The sequence below is a fragment of the Crinia signifera genome, chromosome 4 (assembly GCF_055691185.1).
Source record: "Crinia signifera chromosome 4, ASM5569118v1, whole genome shotgun sequence".
Taxonomy (NCBI): Eukaryota; Metazoa; Chordata; class Amphibia; order Anura; family Myobatrachidae; genus Crinia; species Crinia signifera.
This window is the reverse complement of record NC_139220.1, coordinates 312,246,169-312,267,568: the sequence shown is the minus strand read 5'-3', so window position 1 is coordinate 312,267,568 and position 21,400 is coordinate 312,246,169. Positions and strand designations below refer to the sequence as shown.

The 21,400-nt window shown below is 49.2% G+C and overlaps 2 protein-coding genes across 2 annotated transcripts; one reads left to right on the top strand and one right to left on the bottom strand.

Annotated features, from left to right (window-relative positions):
* Window positions 1–1,033: 1,033 nt before the first annotated feature.
* On the top strand, window positions 1,034–14,871 carry TRAPPC14 (trafficking protein particle complex subunit 14). The gene is made up of 11 exons (XM_083185479.1): window positions 1,034–1,502; window positions 2,431–2,526; window positions 3,563–3,692; window positions 4,355–4,441; window positions 4,524–4,644; window positions 5,663–5,810; window positions 6,232–6,314; window positions 6,397–6,566; window positions 6,673–6,827; window positions 8,390–8,586; window positions 12,534–14,871. The coding sequence occupies exons 1-11, from the start codon at window positions 1,098–1,100 to the stop codon at window positions 12,685–12,687; spliced, it is 1,746 nt and encodes a 581-aa protein (XP_083041605.1). The 5' UTR covers window positions 1,034–1,097; the 3' UTR covers window positions 12,688–14,871.
* LAMTOR4 (late endosomal/lysosomal adaptor, MAPK and MTOR activator 4) lies at window positions 14,727–18,308 on the bottom strand. The gene is made up of 4 exons (XM_083185480.1): window positions 18,161–18,308; window positions 16,966–17,046; window positions 16,208–16,322; window positions 14,727–16,126 (listed from the first exon to the last, which is right to left on the bottom strand). Exons 1-4 carry the CDS (start codon window positions 18,161–18,163, stop codon window positions 16,029–16,031), a joined length of 297 nt encoding a protein of 98 aa, XP_083041606.1. The 5' UTR covers window positions 18,164–18,308; the 3' UTR covers window positions 14,727–16,028.
* Window positions 18,309–21,400: the final 3,092 nt, after the last annotated feature.

The following is a 21,400-nucleotide window of genomic DNA, read 5'->3' as shown; positions in this document are numbered from 1 at the left end:
CTGTAGTGGTCAACTCTCCTGAAATTTAGATGTATCCAATCTGCAATCAAATGGGATATCCAGGTGTTGTCAGGGTACTGTTGCTAGATGACACAGTTGCTGGGGTACTGCTGCTAGATGACGCAGTTGCTAGGGAACTGCTGCTAGATGATGCAGTTGCTAGGATACAGTTGCTAGGTTGTGCAGTTGCTAGGGTACTGTTGCTAGATGATGCAGTTGCTAGGGTACTGCTGCTAGATGACGCAGTTGCTAGGGAACTGCTGCTAGATAATGCAGTTGCTAGGATACAGTTGCTAGGTTGTCCAGTTGCTAGGGTACTGTTTCCAGATGATGAAATTGCTAGGGTACTGCTGCTAGATAATGCAGTTGCTAGGGTACTGCTGCTAGGTGATGCAATTGCTAGGGTACTGCTGATAGATGCTGCAAATTCTAGGATACAATTGCTAGGTGGTGCAGTTGCTAATGGTACTGTTGCTAGATGCCAAAATTGCTAGGGTACTGCTTCTAGATTACAGGCCGTCAAACTCGGTCCTCATGACCACACACGGTGCATGTTTTGCTGGTCTCCTCACGAAATCACAAGTGAATTAATTAGCTCCACCTTTGGATCTTTTAAAATGTGTCAATGAGTAATGAATGCACCTGTGCACCTGCCGAGTGACCTGGAAAACCTGAACTGTGTGGGGTGTGGTCCGAGTCTGAGAAACCCTGTGCTAGATGATGCAGTTGCTAGGATACATTTGCTTGGTGGTGCAGTTGCTAAGATACTGCTTTTGTATGACAGAGTACTGATGGTTATGGTACTGATGATAGGTTGTGCAGTTGCTAGGGTACTGTTGCTAGGTAACAGTTGCTATGGAACAGTTGCTAGGGAACTGCTGCTAGGTAACAGTTGCTAGGTGACAGTTGCTATGATACTGTTACTAAGAATCACAGATGCTACGTATCGGCACCCTCCCTGTGCTTGTTGGTGGTACAGGGCTCGGAGTTCCTCTACTCCTGTCTGTTGCTAGGTGACACACACTGCTGCTCGGCACTCCAGTCTGATTGGGCGCCGTCTGTCGGCGCTCGGCTGCTCTCCCCTGCCGGGACCCATCATGGAGTCGCAGTGCGATTACTCAATGATCTTCCCGGCATGTCCCCTGTTACCGACAGACCTGCCGGGCCGGTACCGGTCCCTCCCGCGCCGCAACCACCTGTACCTGGGCGAGTCGCTGAGGTTCTTGCTCGTCCTGCGGCTCCGCAGCCCCGGGGAGGTCGCCCAGGAAAGGGCGGGGTCCGAGGCCTGCTGCGGCGGTGACAGCTCTCAGGAAAGCCCGGGGTCTGAGGCCTGCTCCTGGGCGCCGCTGGCGGCCTCGCTCTCTGCCCTGGCCAGTGTGTGTCCCGGAGAGGAGGAGCTGGAAGAGGAGGAGGAGGAGAGCGGCGACAGCCCGGGGAGCTACCTGGGATGCCGGGCCATCATCAGTCAGCAGCAGCCACAGCCAGCGGGGAGCGGACACGGGGTGAGGAGGGCTGTCACTGGGCTCATGCTGCTGCTGTCACCCCCAGCGTCCCCTGCTGTCACCCCCAGCGTCCCCTGCTGTCACCCCCAGCGTCCCCTGCTGTCACCCCCAGCGTCCCCTGCTGTCACCCCCAGCGTCCCCTGCTGTAGCCCCCAATCTCACCTACTGTTGCCCCCCTCCACCACGCCACCTTCTGTCGCACCAATTTCACTGCCCTAATGTCACCTCAATCCCATGCATGCCCTACTGTCATTGCCCCCATCACCTGTCACCTGAATTTCCCCACCCTACTTATCGCCTGTCACCCCAAGCTCCCCACCCTACTTATCACCTGTTACCCCAATCAATGCCACGCTATCACCTGTCACCCAAACCTCACTACGCTACTGTCACCCCAAGCTCCTCACCATACTGCACCCCATTCTCGCCACCCTAGCGCTGCATCACCTGCAATCCAATTCTAACCACCCTGTTAACTTACCTGTCACTTAAATGTCACTGCCACCAAACCTGCCCAACACTGACATGCCAACATGCCATCCCCGTCCCTTCATCGGTCAGTGACCTGACACTCTGGCTGCCCTTGTTACTGCCCCTTTCACTGACCATTTTTTGCCCTACCACCCATTATTGCCCTATATGTCACAATACCTGTCACCCTAATATTCTGTCTTCAGCTGTCACCATGCTGTACCTGTGACATTGATTGTATTATATGTACCACCAGATACTAGCTGACATTATTATGTCACCCTACAATACTCACCTTGTGTTGATCCCCTATAGCAGGGTACCCCCCCTCAAAGTCTCCTTGCTTTCTAACCCTCACATCTGGCCTTTGGACTCTGTTGCCCTACTCTGCAGCCTTTTATTCTCCTCATGTAATCTATAATCCACCATCCATTATTTCTCTCTCGTTATCTTGCAGACCACAGTTACAGACCCTGTAGTTTCCTGTGATGAAGTCATCTTTCCCCTGTCTGTGTCTTTAGATCGTCTGCCACCCACAACAGTCAAAGCTAAGGTAAGCGTCAGTTCTGTCGTACTTCTCTGCCTGGTGTAGCTTATACAGTGTCAGCAGAGTCCAAAGCTGTGCGGATATAGGGAACGTGTACTATAGTATAGACATAAACAGCAGCGTTGTACATCTAGAGTCCCCCAGGACACGTACGAGTATCAGCCCAGGCTGTTTAGTAGCCCAGATGCAGAGATGTGGAAACACTGGCAGCCTCCACCCTGCAGAGCATAATGGAGTCGGTGCTGCTGCAGAACCAATGATTACCACTTCTAACAGATAATCTGGCAGCGTGGATGTACTCTACGCCCACCGGTCCTCCATATGCCTCCTGGAAAGGGTTAAATTACCCAGGTGACCCTCGTCGGGTGGACATGACAGAGCCTTAAGAGCTAATTATAGTGTGAGTCAGCAGTCAGGTTTAAAGGCACAGAGTTTAGGACGGCAAAACATTTAGCCCCTAGTCTACGTTAAGTATCTCCTGATCTAAGGCTGAAATATGCCTGCAGCTAAGATTTAATCAGTAATTGCTGTCTTCTTGCTTTCTTCAGTCGTTCTGTACATGTAATAGGAAGCATTGCTCTATGGCTTGCATGACCAAACTGTGGCCCTCCAGCTGTTGATAAACTACACCAGGACAGGCCAACCTGTGGCTCTCCAGATGTTGTGAAACTACAAATCCCAGCATGCATTGCCACAGTTTTAACACTCCCTTATAGCAAAACTGTGGCAAGGCATGATGGGATTTGTAGTTTGACAACATCTGGAGAGGTACAGGTTGGCCAGGCCTGAACTACACATCCCAGCATGCCTTGCCATAGTTTTAGCATTCCCTAATAGCAAACCTGTTGCAAGGCATGATGGGACTTGTAGTTTCAAAACAGCTGGAGGGCCATAGTTTGGCCATGCCTGCTTTATGGGAACTTACAGTAGGTTCTGTTTGTGAGAGACATGCAGAAGGATAAGATGCTTGTGCTGTGTGTCAGCGATATGGGTCATTCTCTGCATCATGTCCCTTACCCTCCCCCCCCCCTCTTTCTCTCAGATAGTGGTAACGGTCTGGAAGCGGGACACGGAGCAGTCTCAGGTGAAAGCGCTCGGATATCGCTCTTTGTTGCTGAATTCTAGTCCAGGTCAAATTTTCAAAGAGGAGCAGGCAACGTTCAAAGCTCAAGGTGACCCCCAACTCTCCACTCTTATTAACAATATCCCGAGTCAATCATACCAATGCTGGTATCTTAGTGTTATCTTAGCCACATTAGTGTTAGGCCGGGGGGGGGGGTTAGGCTTCGGCTGCAGGGAGGGAGTGTTAGGCGCTTAGAGAAGAGGTTGGGTTTAGGAGGCGGGGTCTGGGAGTTAGGGTAAGGCAGTAAAGGGGAGGGTTGGCCTTAGACTGCAGTGGAGGTGGAGGTAGGGGGCTGCAGGGAGAAGGGAAGTATACATGCCTGAACCATGTTGGAGTTCCTCCTGCGGGGTGCCGGTGTTGGTATTGCCCACTGCCAGTCATCTGTATGTATCCTAGATGGGTGGTGTAACAGTAGCTATTTTTGTAGGTGTTCTTCCATGTATCCCACATTTATATTAGCCTCTGCTAGTGCGAGCTTGGGGTTACGTTTATCTGGTTATAATGCCTGCAGCTAGAAGCATAGTACCATAAGTAACCTTCTTAGCCAATGGTTCCCCAAGCAGACCGTCTGTGAGCCAGACTGTAGTCATACATGATTCAGCTGCTGTTATCATCACTGGAGGATTGGGAGCTGTCTCGGGGAACCTGTGGCTGGTACAGAACAGTTACTGGGCACTTACAGTATATGTGATCTCTCTTCCTCTCTGGCAGTGAGCACCCTCCTCACCGTACTCCCACCCCCCGCCCTCAGGTGCCGTCAGATCAACGTGTCCGGGAGACACCTCACAGCTCTGAAAGGTGAGATCGGGGAGAGGAGGGGGCCATAAATGTGCCTAGATGTTACGACTGCCCCTTACCCCCTTCCTTCTTGCCTTATCAGTGTTGAACACCTCCTCTCAGGATGACCTCTGTATTCGGGATGTACGGATACTCCCCAACTTCAATGCCAGTTACCTTCCCGTCATGCCGGACGGATCCGTCCTGCTGGTGGACGACGTTTGGTAAGCGTGCACAATATTAATGACCCCCTATGGTAGAATTAAAGCATACTGCCAATGTATTTTCCAGCACTGACTGCTACAAATGCAGGCTCATCGGTCCAGCTTTAATATCTTATGGAGCATCGATGAGGTAAACCGAATGATTGTGTGCACATCGATAGTGTCACGCGATGGTGTTGCGTCGATGGATATTATGTGCTGCACATATTTTTCAAATTGCATGAGCGAATGCTTGCAATGTGATCGGCGGACAGCAGGGGGGCTGGTATGTGGCGGTAGTCAGTGGCTGGCGGCAGAATTTGAAGAAAAAAAAAAAAACATTTCAAAACACGGGGCGGCCCTCTGATTGGCTGATAGAGCTTTCTCAGCCAATCAGCGGCCGCTTCAATGTGAGGCTGCCCAATGATTTTAAATGTTTTTTCAAATTCAGCCGCATGCCAGCCCTCCTGCCGCCCGCTCCGCTATACTGCCGCCAGCACCCGATGGTGCTTGAAACAAAAGCACTTAGGCACCATAAGATGCGATCGCACCTTATGGTGCCCCGCCCCACCCCTCACTACTCCCCTATAGACAGTGGCTGAAGCGCGGCCTCCCACTTCTACTAAAGCTTCTACAAATGAAGCGGTGATTTTGATCATAGCAACCAATCAGATTCTGTTTATTATTTTCTAGGATGCAATAGAGAATCTGATTGGGTTGCTATGGGCAGCATCCCCTCTTTTCAGCTGAGACTGCAGCTATTTGACCTGCTGAGACATCACTACTCGCCCCTCCCCTGCGTATGAGTCAGCCAATCTGTACAGCGCAAGTTTGCCCAGCTGTCCGTCTCACTCTGATTAGTTACTGGCTTCTATAGAGGGGTGAGAGAGCGCGACAGTGAATTAAACATATTCATGTTATACAGGGCTTTACATGGCAGGACATGTGTGGCGTCCCGGGGCGCATCTGCTTGTGCCACGCTGCTGTTGGATAAAGTCACCCTATACCTTTGTTCCTGTCCTTTTTCCTCTGTCTGCAGCCACCAATCAGGAGATGTCAGTATGGCTTCTTTCCTGCGTCTACACAGCTGCTCTTCCCAACTACCCAGCATGCTCTGCTCCCTGGAGGAGCACAACTTCCTGTTCCAGCTGCAGGCGGGAGAGCGCCCCCCTGAGGATGTTAAAGAGGTGAGAGCGGAAGGAGTGTCAGAACAGGGGACGGGATTGCAGCTCCCCCTCTGGAGTATTTGTGCCCTTGTAGTCCTCCTCTGTGCCCCCTGGCATTATCAGTGTTATACAGAAGGTACAAATATATCCCAGGCGGTGTGAGCGAAGGCTTTGTAGGGGTATAAGTGTACCCCTGCATACTCCGTTAAACCCATTTGTATTGATATTTTGTTCATTTAAAGTAGAGATGAGAAGTTCGGATTTATCCGGATCTCAAATCGGGGATCTTATTGGGCATCAAAAACTTGTGAGAGCCAATAAGATCTTGCCTTGAGATCCGAACCGCTCCTCTTTCAGGTCATCATGTCTCTGCTCCTCTATTGTCTAACCATGTCCCCCTCTCCTGACTTCTTAACCTCATCCCCCTCCTTCTCTTCCTCAGGGTCTGGAGGTTCCTCTTGTCGCTATTGTCCATTGGTCAACCCCCAAACTGCCATTTACGTCTGGGATATACACCCACTACAAGTAAGCCCATCCTACTTCACGCACACACACAGAGTGACCCCCTATCTACCCACCAGGTCCTCATTGCTCTCTTCTCCGTCAGGCTCCCAAGTATTCGGCTGGAGAGGCCACGTTTTGTGATGACCGCTCGCTGTGACTCCCCGGTACAAACGCACACACCATTTCACGTGACCTACACCCTGCTGAACGATCTGCAGGACTTCCTGGCTGTCAGACTGGTCTGGACTCCGGACACCAACATGGCCCTGAGTGGTGAGTTAGGGGGGGTGTAGAGAAAAAGCTGCGTTTGGGGCGTCTGTGTCTTGCTGTAGTGGTCGAAGCAGGAGCTCGCTGACCGTCCACCATTCCTCCCTCGCAGGTAGATGTTTGTCGGAAGAGGAGCGACGGGTCACACAGGCCGCCCAGGAGGCAGTGGTGTGCTACACTCCTATCAATAGCCTTGGGTTCTGTCGAAAAGGTAGCTCAGTGACAATCGGGGTCACGTTCATGGCCCTGAAAGCCGGTCTGTTCGAGGTGAGGAGAAGTAGGCGGCAGGATTGTGTATAGGGCAGGCATAGGAGACTTGTGGAACTTCACATCCCAGCATTCCCTGCCACAGTTTAACCATGTACTAAGAGCAAAACTGTAGCAAGGCATCTTGGGATATGTAGTTCTAAGGCCGGTGTCACACACTGCCTACAATCTGGTATAAGAAGTTAGGGTCCCAGAATCTGTCATGTGTAATTAAGGCTGGCCATCGATGCCATTGCCATCGATGGCAATTCTGCAACTGGCCATCGATAGTGCTTAATTATGCAATGGATGACCATCGATATTTTTACATATCGATGGTCATCCATTGTGTTTGATTGATTGGCCTGTGGGCCAATCAAAATGCAGGGGGCGGGGCTTCGTGGGTGTCAGGGGCGGAGCTATGCTCAGTGTCCCGGCATTTTGAAAAAAATAAAAAAAGCAAAACATCGTTTTGCTATTCTATCGATGGAGGGAAACCATCTGGTTCTCCCCCCATCTATGGCAAAAGTATTCGACATCGGCCATGAACCATCGATGGTCGATGGCCATCCCTATGTGTAATATATCGTATTTCCGGCCCCAGAGTAGATCATGGATTAATTTGCTTCACATGTGACTTTAGTACTTTTGTCACCAGTACTTGTTACACTGCGCGACCACCGTACGTATAAAATGCAAAACATTTTCCACCTGCGGCGGAGCGATCAAGTCCCAGCATGCATCTGGTACCACTAGGGGAGTACGGACGCATCGGTAAATATTGTACCAGTCCTTGATGTATTGCTTGGCCTATTAGTTAACAATACATTGGCAGGCGGCAGAGAGATCCATAAAAGGAAATTCATTATGTAATCAAACCAACTACACTAGCAGCTGCATTGTGGCCCCAGGTGAAGGTCGCGACCCTGTGGATCGGAATAACCTGCAGTATTCCCCTGATAGATATCTCTGCCTTGAGTGGAGCTGCATGAATTAATTATTCCCCCGCATAGAGCAGCTGCAGGGGAGGCATTATGGAAGCGGAGTGCTGGCTGGGGGCATAATATGCTCCTATGGATCTCTAGCAGAGCTTAGACTGCATTCATGTGTATTCTATTAAGAGCTAAGGCCAGGTCGGCCTTCCAAGCCGCAGAGGGCGGAAATCGAGTCCCTTACAGGGCGTTCGGTAAAGGTGGCGGCCATCAGGGGCTGTGCGAATGCTAGAAGCGTTCTCTGTGTTCTGACCTTGCAAGGTCTCTGTCTGACCTTGAGCCTTTCCCCTGATGGGAATACAAAGCCTGCAGTACACTGACAGGCTGCATTCCCGATGTGACCGTTCCCACTGCAGAGATACAGCCACGTTCCCAGGAAATCGATTCATTGCTGAGACGTCTGGCTTTCTCTTGAGGCTATTTGATGTGTCCAGGGAGTAATAGCAGATGGGGATTAACCCTTGCTAATCCCCATTGGCTAAGTCTTGATACTGTATATACATATAGTGGGGCTTTTTTAATGTCCGCTGTCCTTTAATGTTACAGTCTCCTGTCCCAATTCAACCTCCCTCTCTCCTTCCCTCTCCGCAGCTAAGCCAACACATGAAACTGAAGCTGCAGTTCACAGCCAGCGTGTCGCAGGCCCCGCCGGACGCTCGGCCCGTCTCGCGAAGGAGCAGCCCCAGCAGCCCGGCCCTCAGGGACCTGGAGCGACAGCAGCAAGGGGGCGCTCTAGGGAGATCGCAGTCCTTCTCTCACCAACAGCCTCCGCGTGGCCAGCTTATCCGGTGAGTGTGCCTGGTAACCGCAGCTGGCGCTGGTCTAGCCTATGATCCAACAGTGCGGATCATAGGCTAGACCGGCGGTTCTCAAACTCTGGGTCCTGAGCCCAAAGTGGGTGGCGACCATCTCAGCATGGGGTCGCGACTCCATGTTGCTGACTGTCAGGCTGATGACTCCTCTGTCTGTGATCCAGGATAAATCTGTGGAGTCTGTACCTTCCGTGCTGTGCATGTGTGGTCTACAGACCACACACGTGATCATTGTGCGGTACTGTGCTGGGGTCCTGTAATCATTTTTAGTGTCTGATGGGAACCCAGAGACAAATAGTTTGAGAACCCCCTGGGCTAGATCGTGTCCAGATCAGGCATGTCCAAACTGCGGCCCTCCAGCTGTTGTGAAACCACATCCCAGCATGCCTTGCCACAGGTTCCGCATTCCCGAATAGCAAAACTGTGGCAAGGCATGATGGGACTTTTCAAAATAGCTGGACGGCCATTGTTTGGACATGCCTGGTCTAGAACAACAGGGCGACATGCATTTTTCACATTTGTTTTAGCGTCCACGTTGACAACTGAGCACGCGGACCCTCTGTATATTGCACACCCAGACCAGGTTTACCGTTCACAATCAAATTTAATTTGTGGAAAACTCATGTCGACATTTTCCTTGTGTCAACCTTTTTGTTGGCCTAGTGCATGTTAACTGTTTAATGTTGACTTATCATCCGAACCCTAACTCAAGGTGCTTTATAATCTTTGGGGTAAATTTACTAAAGTGGGAGTTCTGTTGAATACAGGATGTTACCCATAGCAACCAACCAGATTCTATTGATGTTCTAGAAGGTGGTAAATGTATGAAGCTTGGTGAAGTTCTCTATGGGGATAGATGCTACATTATGTGCAGGGTTATAATGCTGCAGCCAATCAGCTCCAAACTCCCCATTTACATATTGGAGCTGATTGGCTGGAGCATTATCATCTTTGTTGTGTTACTTGCTCGGGAATCTGATTTCTGGCCGCACGAATGGAGACTCCTGGGCAAACTTCCAGAGCTTCTTAAAGGATTACTCCCGTTAAAAACTAATTGCCTCCCTCCCCCAGAGTCTAAGCCCCTCGTTATTATAGAATTAGCGGCCCTGGGTGGTTTCCAAGCTCCCTTATGCTGATCAAAGATCCTGCCGCCCTGCGGGTTCCTATCTCCACAGTGCTGCCCTGTCTCGGTGTCATACAGGACAGTATAGTATGAGGCAGCGGAGATGAGAGGACTGGAGGCCCAGCAATGGGCAGGTGTGCCAGAACCTCACCTCACCTGGAAACCTAGTAATCTTCCCATTCACAATATAGTGACACGTTCCCTACTGCCGGCTGGGAGTGCCCACGGGAATGTGTGTCAGAGAGCATATAATGCAAGTGCTATCGCTGCTGTTTGTTTTACTGTTCTCCTTTCTATAAAGAAGTTACAGCATAGTAGGCTACGTGCGGGGCATGTTCCTGGTCCCAGCCGCGCAACACCCTGCCAGCATACAGTGCGTTACAAGTGGGGGTCACCCAAATCGCCTCTAGGGGGGTCACATGCATTACATTACTCTACTGTGATACACCCCGGATTAGCAGAGAGGGTGTTGCATCCCCACTGTCCCCCACTCAGTGCCCTGCTATGTGATTAGCCAGGGAAGGTGTTCCACCTCCTGCCTGAGGTAGTATTGTTATTAGCATCCTACAGTATATTTATATGATGTCACAAGGGATCCGCAGCGCCCTATTAGGAGTACATAAACAAAACAGTGACTTATAGCTGAGTACAATAGAGGACAAGTACAGGGCACATAACCATAGCTGCATCAGCAGGCGGCACTGACATAAGTATGAGGCCAGAGAACAAGGGATCCGCAGCACCCTATTACACAGTATATAACCCAGGAGACAGTGACTGACAGCTGTATACAATAGAGGACAAGTACAGGGCACATAACCACAGCTGCATCAGCAGAGGACACTGACATAAGTATCAGGGGGCAGAGAACAAGGGATCCGCAGCACCCTATTACACAGTATATAACCCAGGAGACAGTGACTTACAGCTGTATATAATAGAGGACAAGTACTGGGGACATAACCATAGCTGCATCAGCAGAGGACACTGACATAAGTATCAGGGGGCAGAGAACAAGGGATCCGCAGCACCCTATTACAGAGTATATAACCCAGGAGACAGTGACTGACAGCTGTATACAGTAGAGGACAAGTACAGGGCACATAACCACAGCTGCATCAGCAGGTGGCACTGACATAAGTATCAGAGGCCAGAGAACAAGGGATCCGCAGCACCCTATTACACAGTATATAACCCAGGAGACAGTGACTTACAGCTGTATATAATAGAGGACAAGTACAGGGCACATAACCATAGCTGCATCAGCAGAGGACACTGACATAAGTATGAGGCCAGAGAACAAGGGATCCGCAGCACCCTATTACACAGTATATAACCCAGGACACGGTGACTTACAGCTGTATATAATAGAGGACAAGTACAGGGCACATAAACATAGCTGCATCAGCAGAGGACACTGACATAAGTATGAGGCCAGAGAACAAGGGATCCGCAGCACCCTATTACACAGTATATAACCCAGGAGACAGTGACTTACAGCTGTATACAATAGAGGACAAGTACAGGGTAAATAACCATAGCTGCATCAGCAGAGGACCCTGACATAAGTATCAGGGGGCAGAGAACAAGGGATCCGCAGCACCCTATTACACAGTATATAACCCAGGAGACAGTGACTGACAGCTGTATACAGTAGAGGACAAGTACAGGGCACATAACCATAGCTGCATCAGCAGGGGACACTGGGATAAGTATCAGGGGGCAGAGAACAAGGGATCCGCAGCACCCTATTACACAGTATATAACCCAGGAGACAGTGACTGACAGCTGTATACAGTAGAGGACAAGTACAGGGCACATAACCACAGCTGCATCAGCAGAGGACCCTGACATAAGTATCAGGGGGCAGAGAACAAGGGATCCGCAGCACCCTATTACACAGTATATAACCCAGGAGACAGTGACTGACAGCTGTATACAGTAGAGGACAAGTACAGGGCACATAACCACAGCTGCATCAGCAGAGGACACTGACATAAGTATCAGGGGGCAGAGAACAAGGGATCCGCAGCACCCTATTACATAGTATATAACCCAGGAGACAGTGACTTACAGCTATATATAATAGAGGACAAGTACAGGGCACATAACCATAGCTGCATCAGAAAAGGACACTGACATAATTATCAGGGGGCAGAGAGATGAGAGGGCCCTGCTTGTGAGAAAGGGGCGAGGCAGACCGACTGGGGTGACACAGATGGGTTAGGCCAGTGATGGGTAACCTTGACACTCCAGCTGTTGTTGAACTACACATCCCAGCATGCCCAAATAGGCATGCTGGGATGTGTAGTTCAACAACAGCTGGATTGTTTAGGTTAGCCATCTCTGTTTTAGGCAGTGAGCATGGGACAGAGCATTAAGGTGACTTTTGGCTGGGGTCAGTGAAGAAGTGGGTCTTAAGAGCCTGTTGGTAAATGTTGTAGATGGTGGCTTTTGATTGCACAGTACAAGCTACTGTATCCAATTAAGAATCAGCGGATTCTGTGAGACCCAAAAGTGTCTCTGCGTATCCAGTTTCTTACAATCTACTGGAATCCCCAAAGCTGATCTGCTTATTGGCATAGAGACAACTACAAGCTAAACTCTGGAGAAACTGCTCATACTGCCCGGGGCTCATACTGGCCTGGTAGTTTTGCTAAACATTGCACACACACAAAAAAAAACATTCACAAAAAATACCACACCTCTCACAGCATTGTTGGCACTCAAAGGGTTAAGGGGTGGGCTAAGTCCCTGCTGTCCTGAGTTTAGACTAACACTCTTTTCTCTCTCTCTGCAGGACTGGGAGTGTGATGGAACGTCGTGCTATCACCCCACCTGTGGGCTCCCCCTTGGGCCGACCTCTCTACCTGCCCCCAGAACGGGCTGCCCTTTCGCTGGATAAAATCGCAAAGCGCCAGTGCAAAGTTCTAGTGGTGAATCCGGTCCAATGACCTTACAGTGGGATTCCCACATAGAGGAGGAGCCTTCCCCCGAACCACAGTGGATGAAGGAACAAAGTCTGGGATGAGTGTGGAACACGGACCTTACCAGCTTGTTCTGTAGGGAAGATTCATGCCAAATAGGTCCTATACTTATGTTAGGAGGGAGTAAGGGCCAAACAGAACCTACTAAGGATTTGGTCTGAGTAGAGACTACTGAATGGGGTTGGGGCTAAATAACAGATTGGGGTGAATGGGGAATTGGGCCAAATAGGGATTTTGCTGGAGGTAAATGGGGCCAAACACAGCCTATTAGGGTACTGGGGCCACTTGCAGTCTTGTGTGGGCAGGGTACTGGTAGCCAATCGCAGCCTGTGGGCGGTGAACTGTAAGCCATTCACAGCCTGTGTGTGGGGAACTGGGAGCCAATCACAGACTGTGTGGGTTGGAAGCTGGAAGACACTTGCAGTCTGTGTGGTGAAAGACCTGGAAACCAATTGCAGCCTGTGTGAATGCGGAACTGGGCTCCAATCACAGCCTGTGTGGGCGGGGAAAGGGACCAAAGTCAGGTGGGAGGAGCTTAAAGTACCAACTGGATGGTACAGGGAAAGGAGACAGCAGAAAGTACTTTGCCTCTCACTTCCACGCCGTCTGGACTTGTTTTATGTTTACATTGATTGCCTGTTTCTTTTGTCAGTTTGTCTTTTTTAAGTTATACGTTACTGCCATAGCCTCTGCCGGGATTCGCCCTCATTGCCCGCCGTCCACGGACGTAGCTCTTAAGCTGGATGGTGCAATGGAGTTTGGAATCGGGCAGAGGCGCCATTCTTTATGTGAATCACTGTAAGACAGACTTTACCTATTACTGTATGTGAATACACTGGAAACCCATCAGATTTAATGCCTGGTGGGGAATTACTATGATAGACAAGAACGCCATGAAACTCCATAGTCTGATAATGACTTGACACTGGATGAGAGGATTCAGCCTGTTCACGCTGAGAAACTGCACCCCTCCCGCGTCGTTATACCCACAGATATAAAGTTCTGGAGACTGCACTAAAAGGTACAAGAAGCCACACGGAAGGGGTCAATGTGCAGGGTAGGGCAGCTTGTGAGTTAGTGGTGCCACCTGCAGTTTGCTTAAGGGTATTGCACTTTCCTTACACATACTTTAGAAATGAGGACTCCTGTAATTTATGAGTTCATACTAATTGGAAACTTGACATTGGCATGGATCAGCTTCATATTTTAAGTGCCCTAACATGCGAATGAGTAGATCTGGCTGCATAAGGATCAGCAATCTTTCATAAAGCTGCATGTTCTAAGCAGTATTAAAGCAGATGGCACGTACGGGAGTGTTTTCTTTAACAACAGGTTAATTGCACTCTGAAGCATGCTAGTCATTGTTCCCAGCGGTCCTGCAAATAATTATCTCCTTTTCAAGATCTCTGTGAAGTTAGAAAAGTATTTTTAGTAGGCAGAGCTCAGAGGATAATTACAAAGGCTCTCTGCTCACCATATTACATGACTGTGCTTGCCACGGTAGGCGTAGGATACTCCAGAATTCTGAATCTGGCGGTCTGAGGTAAATATTGTTATTACCGTTTCCTCATGGCCTGCTGCAGTGTTTTATCTAGGGTTGGGGGTGAATAAAACGTAGTGTTTCCGTGAGTTATCAGCTTTAAGGGTCTAGGACCCTCCGGCGGTCCAGTGTGAGCCAGCACCAATCCCCCACCCCTGACCTTAATGTAGAGCAAAGTGGAACTAGCTAAGCCACAACACGGAGGTACTCCCAGCCCCATACCTCATATCATGACTACTAGGCGCCGGTGTCTTCATCCGTACCAATTTTTGGTCACCCCAATGTTTTATTTTTGCCTGGCTGATACCAAACTATTCATAGCTGGGACATAACTGCACCCATTGTGTGATTTGCCAATACTTTTGGGGTGTACAGCTCCTAACTGCACTTCCTGCCAATACTTGAGCGCTTTTTGTGACACACACACCTACCCATCCCCCCTAAAATAATAGCATACACTGGAAAGTTGTTTTATTTTTTTTGTACATTGTAATTTTATTTGCCGTTTCTAATATGTACGTTTTATGTTATGACCGCACTTTACGTTGTTTTGCTCTATACATTTGTAATTTATTTTGAACAAAAAGGTGCGAAATACAAAACTCAGTTCCAATGAAACGCGTCTGGTGGTTTTATTTCTAGGCGTTTGTGTGGTCCATGTGATCAAAAATAGCCAAAGCAAGTGGTTCCAAAACTTTACACTAAAATATCAGGATCATGGAACCCCTGTGCCCAACGTTTCTTCTTGAGTAACTGCAAAGATATCAAATGTGTCCACATATATACATCCTCCATGCAATACAAGTCACATGATACATAAAGTGGGAACTCCGTGTGATTTCTGTAGCACCAGACGCCTTCTGCAACTTTTTCTGTTAAATAGCATCCTACTTTGGCAAATGGAGCAGATTGTGTGCACAATCAGCTTCTGCTGATGTAAATTATACATGGCATGTCTATTCATTGTGTGACTGAGCTGTATTGTATATGAAATTGGACCTTCAGTATTTTCCTGGAAAATCATGTAATGTAGTATTTGCAGGTACAGTGCAGTTGCACACTGCATATAGACATGATGTATAGAAATGTAATCAGCAGAAGCTGATTGTGCATCAAATTTGCTTTTTTTTTTACAAATAAGATGCTATTTAATGACGCCCGGTACTACCCAGTGTGTAGAAGGGCTGTTTAATGTGAAAGGAGGCTAGATCAGGCAAGGCCAACCTGTGGCTCTCCAGATGTTTTGAAACTACAAATCCCATCATGCCTTGCCACAGTTTTGCTATAAGGTATTGTTAAAACTGTGGCAGGGCATGCTGGGAATTGTAGTTTTACATCTATAGAGCCACAGGTTGGCTAGATGTATCTGGACACATCTGTAAGTTGTGTTTGTATGTCACCCTCAGGTGCAGTTATGTGGTGGTGGATAGGGTACTGCTTCTGTTTGTCAGCCACCAGCTCTGGTTTTGCCAACACGTTCACTATAAATAATATAGCCATACAGGATGAAAGCTGGCGCTCCTGGCATGAGCCAATAATTCTATCAAACCCCAATTGTCATATTTGAATCACCTTTTGTTAGCACGCAATGACTGTCTAGAATTGGGGTTATACATTCCGAACAAACATTTATTTTACAAAAATCCTTAAATACGAACAAAAGAATTGAAGATGAACTAATCTTTCCTTCCGGGGGATGTGCATCCTAATGCTGGAGAGTTTCTGGTAGAAGATGGGACATCAGGAGCGGGAGGGAGGAACTCCGCCCCTAAACATTTACCGGTTCCCGGACAACGTTGTGACGTTTCACCACGTAGATCTTCTGACCAGAGACGGTGACCAGGAAGGAGTGCTCCCCAAACACGACTGCGGAACAGAGACACAGAACAGGGTGTATGGAGAGAACTGTAACCATCAAGCCCCTATAAATGGTTAATAGCAACTCACTGCTCATACGCTTGAACGGTATCTGGTCCCCCAATCCGTGAAAGCTGCATGCGGTGGCTACCATCTCTCTAATTACACCGGCTAAGCGTTCGTCATTCTCCAAGTCCCCAGCACTCTGGAAGCACAAAACGTACATTCTATTTATCCCATCAGGCAAAACATGGGTGTGTTGTTAAGGACTAATAGTCTAAGGATGTTGTAAAGATTAGTCCAATGGCAGCCCCAAAGTACCAATGCGTTTCGTTATGAGTTAAAACCATGTCATCTGATGAAGTTGTAGGTTATTCCACAACGAAACGCATCAGAACACTATTCTGGAACTATAATACCTCGTTTTTACTGCAGCCAAATTCCCGGGTCTAGCATGTGGACCCGGGAATTTTCCTTTTAACACAGGATTTCTGGCAGTGTGAACGGGTCGCATACCCGGATCTCATACACGGGTAAAACCCTTCTTTTTACCCGTGTCTGAGATCCGGGTATGCAGAAATGGGTTGACCCGTTCACACTGTCGAAAAACCCATGTTTAAAGGCAAATTCCCGGGTAGAACTTCTTCACCCGGGAATTTGCCTTGCAGTGAGAACAGGGGTCCAGCGCGGCAGTCCCTGGCATTTTAATGCCGGGTAAACGCTGTTTCTTTCTCACTCGCAGTGAGAACACAGCATTACTGGACCGTTTTTTGCAACCTCCATAGCTTAGTAAATATGGAGCAGGCACACATAAGGTTGGAGCATTGAACGGAAACTATGAAACTTACCGCTAGGACCCCATCATCGCTCATTACCAAGTACCCCATCTGGTCTGGGATCCGCTCAAGACCCTGAGTGAGGGTGGAGGTCTGAGAAAGAATAAAATACACATATAGAATAACAGTATGCCTGTTTTTTGTTGCCTACTTGGGTCTCTTCATTATATGCTGAACAACCTCATTCTTGGTTGTCGAGCTGTGGGACCACCACAATTACACGGAGAACATGCACTCAGACTTAAGTTGAGTACACATTATACAGTTTTTATAAACAATATGCACGAAAACATTTAGGTTTTCCCTGGCATTACACCCATGGCAGTTTTAAACGTAGGGCCACAAAAATCTGCTGCACTTTGAACTGAGAAGTCCTGAGTGTCAGAAGAGGGCATTTGTGGAGTAAGTGGTACTGTGCAGATGCCATACATACATACATAATAGGAACATATACCAAGATCTACATCCAGTAAAGAGAAGAAGTGACACTGTACAGGAGACATACATACATACAATGTATCAACAGATACTGAGAACTGAACAAAGTATAGAGAAGCGATACTGTGCATGTGTCATAATGGCAGACTAGAATCAGGTACTGTGACCCAGTATATTGGTAGTGGTACTGTGCGGTAGCCAAGAACACATAAGAATAGCAGAGACCTGCACCAAGTATCAGAAATACAGAATAGAACAGATACTGAGAGCTCCATCCAGTACATACAAGTGGTACTGTGCAGGGACAATACATACAGCAGATGCCAGGGCCTTCGCCAAGTATAGAGAAGTTATACTGTGTATTAACTGTACACAGAGAAGGGGCCCAGGACAAATAAGTGGTACTGTGCTGGAGACAAACATGCCACAAAAATGCAGTGAAGTTTACTGTACATACAGAATAGGAACAGATATTAATAAGTGAGCCAGACATATATATTGAGTATATATAATGATATCTGCATCCATTATAGGGGAGGCAATACTTTACAACAGCCATGTATGCAGAACAGGAACAGATGCTGGGAGCTGCATCCTGCTTAGAGAAGTAGCACTGTGCAGAAGTTATCTACTAGGTAGTATCAGAGACTATGAAGTATATGCCATACAGTATACGGATATAGTGGCACAGCACAGACAGCAGTATAACCAGGGCAGTCGCCCTCTGGATGCATATAACAGGTATAATGGTAACTATAGGAGAACTCACCATGTCTGCAGCCTCTGCTCACAACCACTTCCTCCTCTTCTCACGGCCTCGCCCACACCAGGTCACTATAGGCTGGTTCTCAGCCAATGCTGTATTTTCACTCCCTAACTGGCTACTGTTGCTGCCAATCATAGAGTAACCCCACCTCTTTATCTCAATGACTTACTTCTCACATGACTTTTGCCTTACTTCTGATTAGCTGAATAGCCTATCAATCATATAATGTATCACAAACGAGTGCTTCGATTGGTTCCTGTCTCATTTTCATTCCGCCCCTTGTCATGTGATAGCGGATGATCAGTTAATAGGAGATCTCCTCGCTTGCTGGCTGTGCTGTAGGTACCATGTTATTGAAAAATGCGTCTCTGTTATAGGCTAGATTTTCATGAGCGGAAGCCATTTTCCTGAAGGCCACAATATATTTAGACCTACGGTAATAGCTCCCCTAATATGGCGTCTGCATTGGAGACAAATTTGTTATCCTTTCCAATTTCGGTATGTCAGTGATCTGTACTCCTTATTAATGGGATGTGGTCGGCAGGTCGACACAATTAATTTCGTCAGCAAATAGGTCAACCAATATTGGTCGACAGGCCATAGGTCGACATAGCTTCATACTTGCCTACCTGACCCTCTCCATGAGGGAGAAAATGCTCTGTTCCTGGACTTCCCTGGTAATGTATGATTGCCATCACCCGACCTGTGGTGAAATGCCTTTCTTAACAATTACCTAGCTCCCCACAGGTGACGGCAATCGCATAGACCTAAAAAAAACTATGAAAAGCTCCTCATGCTGACCCATACCTCCCAACTGTCACGATTTCCGCGGGAACGTCCCGATATTCGGGGACGTTCCCGCGTCCCGCCCGGGGCCGCCATTGTCCCGCGGTGGGGGGGACAGTTGGGAGCCCCCCCCCAGCTTGCCGAGAATAGACGCTGTGCGCATGCGCACAGCATCTATTCAGCGCCGACGAGCGGCGAAAACGGGGCGTGGCCGGAGTTCGCGTCACCCCCGTGAGGCCACGCCCCTTTTCTCGAGGCCACGCCCCTTTTCGGGAGCGCGCGCGGCTTCGCCGCGCGAACATCCCGACCTCCCAACTTCAAAAGTTGGGAGGTATGTGCTGACCTATAGTTTCAACATTTTGAGCATGTTGACCTAAGCTATGTCGATGTTAATTCCATGTGTCAGCCTATGGCCTGTCGACCAATAATGGCTAATCAATTGACTGTCGACCTCAATTGTGTTGACCCTATGAACCCTTATTAATTACCTACACAGCCTGTTACAGGCTGGGTATTGACATCAGTGGTGTTCTTCGATGGTGCCATCGGTACTTTACTTGGGCACAGCAAGCGTAAAAAATGTTTAATTACACCCCTCAAATGACTGTCGCTATAGACTAGAGATTTTGCACGCAGTTGGCACAAAAAAAACAATTGAATTCTCCCCTACACCTGATTTATGTAATATTTTATAAATAGACAAGATAGAATAATGCAGAAGAATCGTGCTTTCCGCTTTGCGGGCGGTTGAACTTGGCCACAGTATTTCTCATGGAAGAGGGTGATGGTGGCGATACACACACCCGCCTTCCTCCATTTGCAACCCCAGACATTTAGCATCCAGGAATAAGGTGTCTCTGGACAGTTTATGTAATTACCGGACTGTGGGACTTCAGACCGACACGCAGATCTGTGAAAATCACTATTCGGCAATTATCACAGATCTGCGCATTCGCCAATCTGTGGCCAATTATGGTCACAAGAGAGAGCAGTTTCAGGGGTGGCATTGTGGGGGCGTGATTTTGTGTCCAAACTGCTCATGGGGAGGGCTGCGGTGGCTGCTTGATGTCATACACAGCTGCTGCCAACCAGAACATGGCTGGTGTCCATCCTGGCTTCGCAGCTAGGCTGTTTAGCGATGTGCCTGCAAATTTTTGTGGACACATTGTGGTGCGGTGTAGCCTTGCCCATTGCTGGATAAAATCCCCTACCCTAACGCTGATAGTTGATGTTTTGCTCTATGTTCTAGGACAAAGATTCTCAAACTCGGTCCTCAGGACCCCACACAGTTCACGTTTTCCATGTCACCCGACAGGTGCACACATTTCAAAAGATCCACAGGTGGAGCTATTTATTTCACTTGATTCTGTGAGAGGACCTGTAAATCACATACCCTCCAACAATTCCAACTTTAAAATCGTTACAGGTCAGGGGGTGTGGCAATAGATAGAGGGTGTGGCCATTTGTAAAGGGGGCTTGGTCCATGAACCCCCGCCTCTGTGTCCTCCCACCGCCACCCCCCCCCCCCCCCCCCCGGTCCCCGCTCATCTAGATCCCCTGACTCGGCGCCCAGGCCAGACAGGTCACGTTGAGGTGCGCGTTGTCAGGGCTCCAATCCGCCCGTCCAGTCCGGAGAGGGCTAGCAGATCCCGGCTGCAAGAGGGGAGAGGGCGCTTGGAAAGGGGAGTGGCTCGCACACACCGCCCCACACAGAGGGGTTTTCCGGCGGTGTCATAGCGGCGCCCGGGTCCGGATGACAGTTTCTGGCAGGCCGCTGTGTGGAGGAGAAATCCGGGGTCAGCGCGGCAACCTCTCATGGGGAGTGGGACGCAGGGAGAGGCGGGCCTGCCCACCAGGGCAGGCAACAGGGGGGGTCAAGAGGGACAAGTGTGACGGGCCCCAGCAATCACAAGGGCCCCAGAGCTTCCATACCCCATCACGGCCGCTGGCCTGTCAGTGACCTCACGGCCAGGCGTCTACTGTGCACCATCTGTGTGTGGCTGAGTCTGACTGACACTGTGCCACTGCTGACTACTGTGTGTGCACCCTTCCGTTCGGTGCTCAGAGCTATCTACTCCAGGGTTGCCGACCCTCCCGGAATTTCCGGGAGTCTCCCGAAAATCGGGTACCCCCTCCCGGCCCCCGGAAGGGTGGGCAACCCTCCCGGATTCAGGGGGGACCCCCGCTGACCCCCGGATTGCGGCATTAAAATGCCGCAATCCTCGGGTCTCAGAGGAGGGGGCGGAGCTAAAACGGCACAATCGCGTCATTTAGCCCCGCCCCCTCCACGGAGATCACTGAATTCGCTGATTTAACAATATGGGGGCGGGGCTTAGTGATGTCACTCGTAAGCCCCGCCCCCTGAGCGGCTGCTGAAACTCTCCTCTCCGGGCTTCTCCCGGAGAGGAGAATCTTAAAGTCGGCAACCCTGATCTACTCTGTGTGTGCACATGGCCT

What these genes read in the sequence shown, in the direction of transcription:
- TRAPPC14 (XM_083185479.1), top strand. Translation starts at nt 1,098, where the DNA reads ATGGAGTCGCAGTGCGATTACTCAATGATCTTCCCGGCATGTCCCCTG. An exon ending in ACACCTCACAGCTCTGAAAG is followed by an intron (nt 4,442 to 4,523) that starts GTGAGATCGGGG and finishes TTGCCTTATCAG; the next exon opens with TGTTGAACACCTCCTCTCAG. An exon ending in TGAAAGCCGGTCTGTTCGAG is followed by an intron (nt 6,828 to 8,389) that starts GTGAGGAGAAGT and finishes CCCTCTCCGCAG; the next exon opens with CTAAGCCAACACATGAAACT.
- LAMTOR4 (XM_083185480.1), bottom strand. An exon ending in GCGATGATGGGGTCCTAGCG is followed by an intron (nt 16,323 to 16,965) that starts GTAAGTTTCATA and finishes TTGTGCTTCCAG; the next exon opens with AGTGCTGGGGACTTGGAGAA. An exon ending in ACCGTTCAAGCGTATGAGCA is followed by an intron (nt 16,127 to 16,207) that starts GTGAGTTGCTAT and finishes TCTGTTCCGCAG; the next exon opens with TCGTGTTTGGGGAGCACTCC.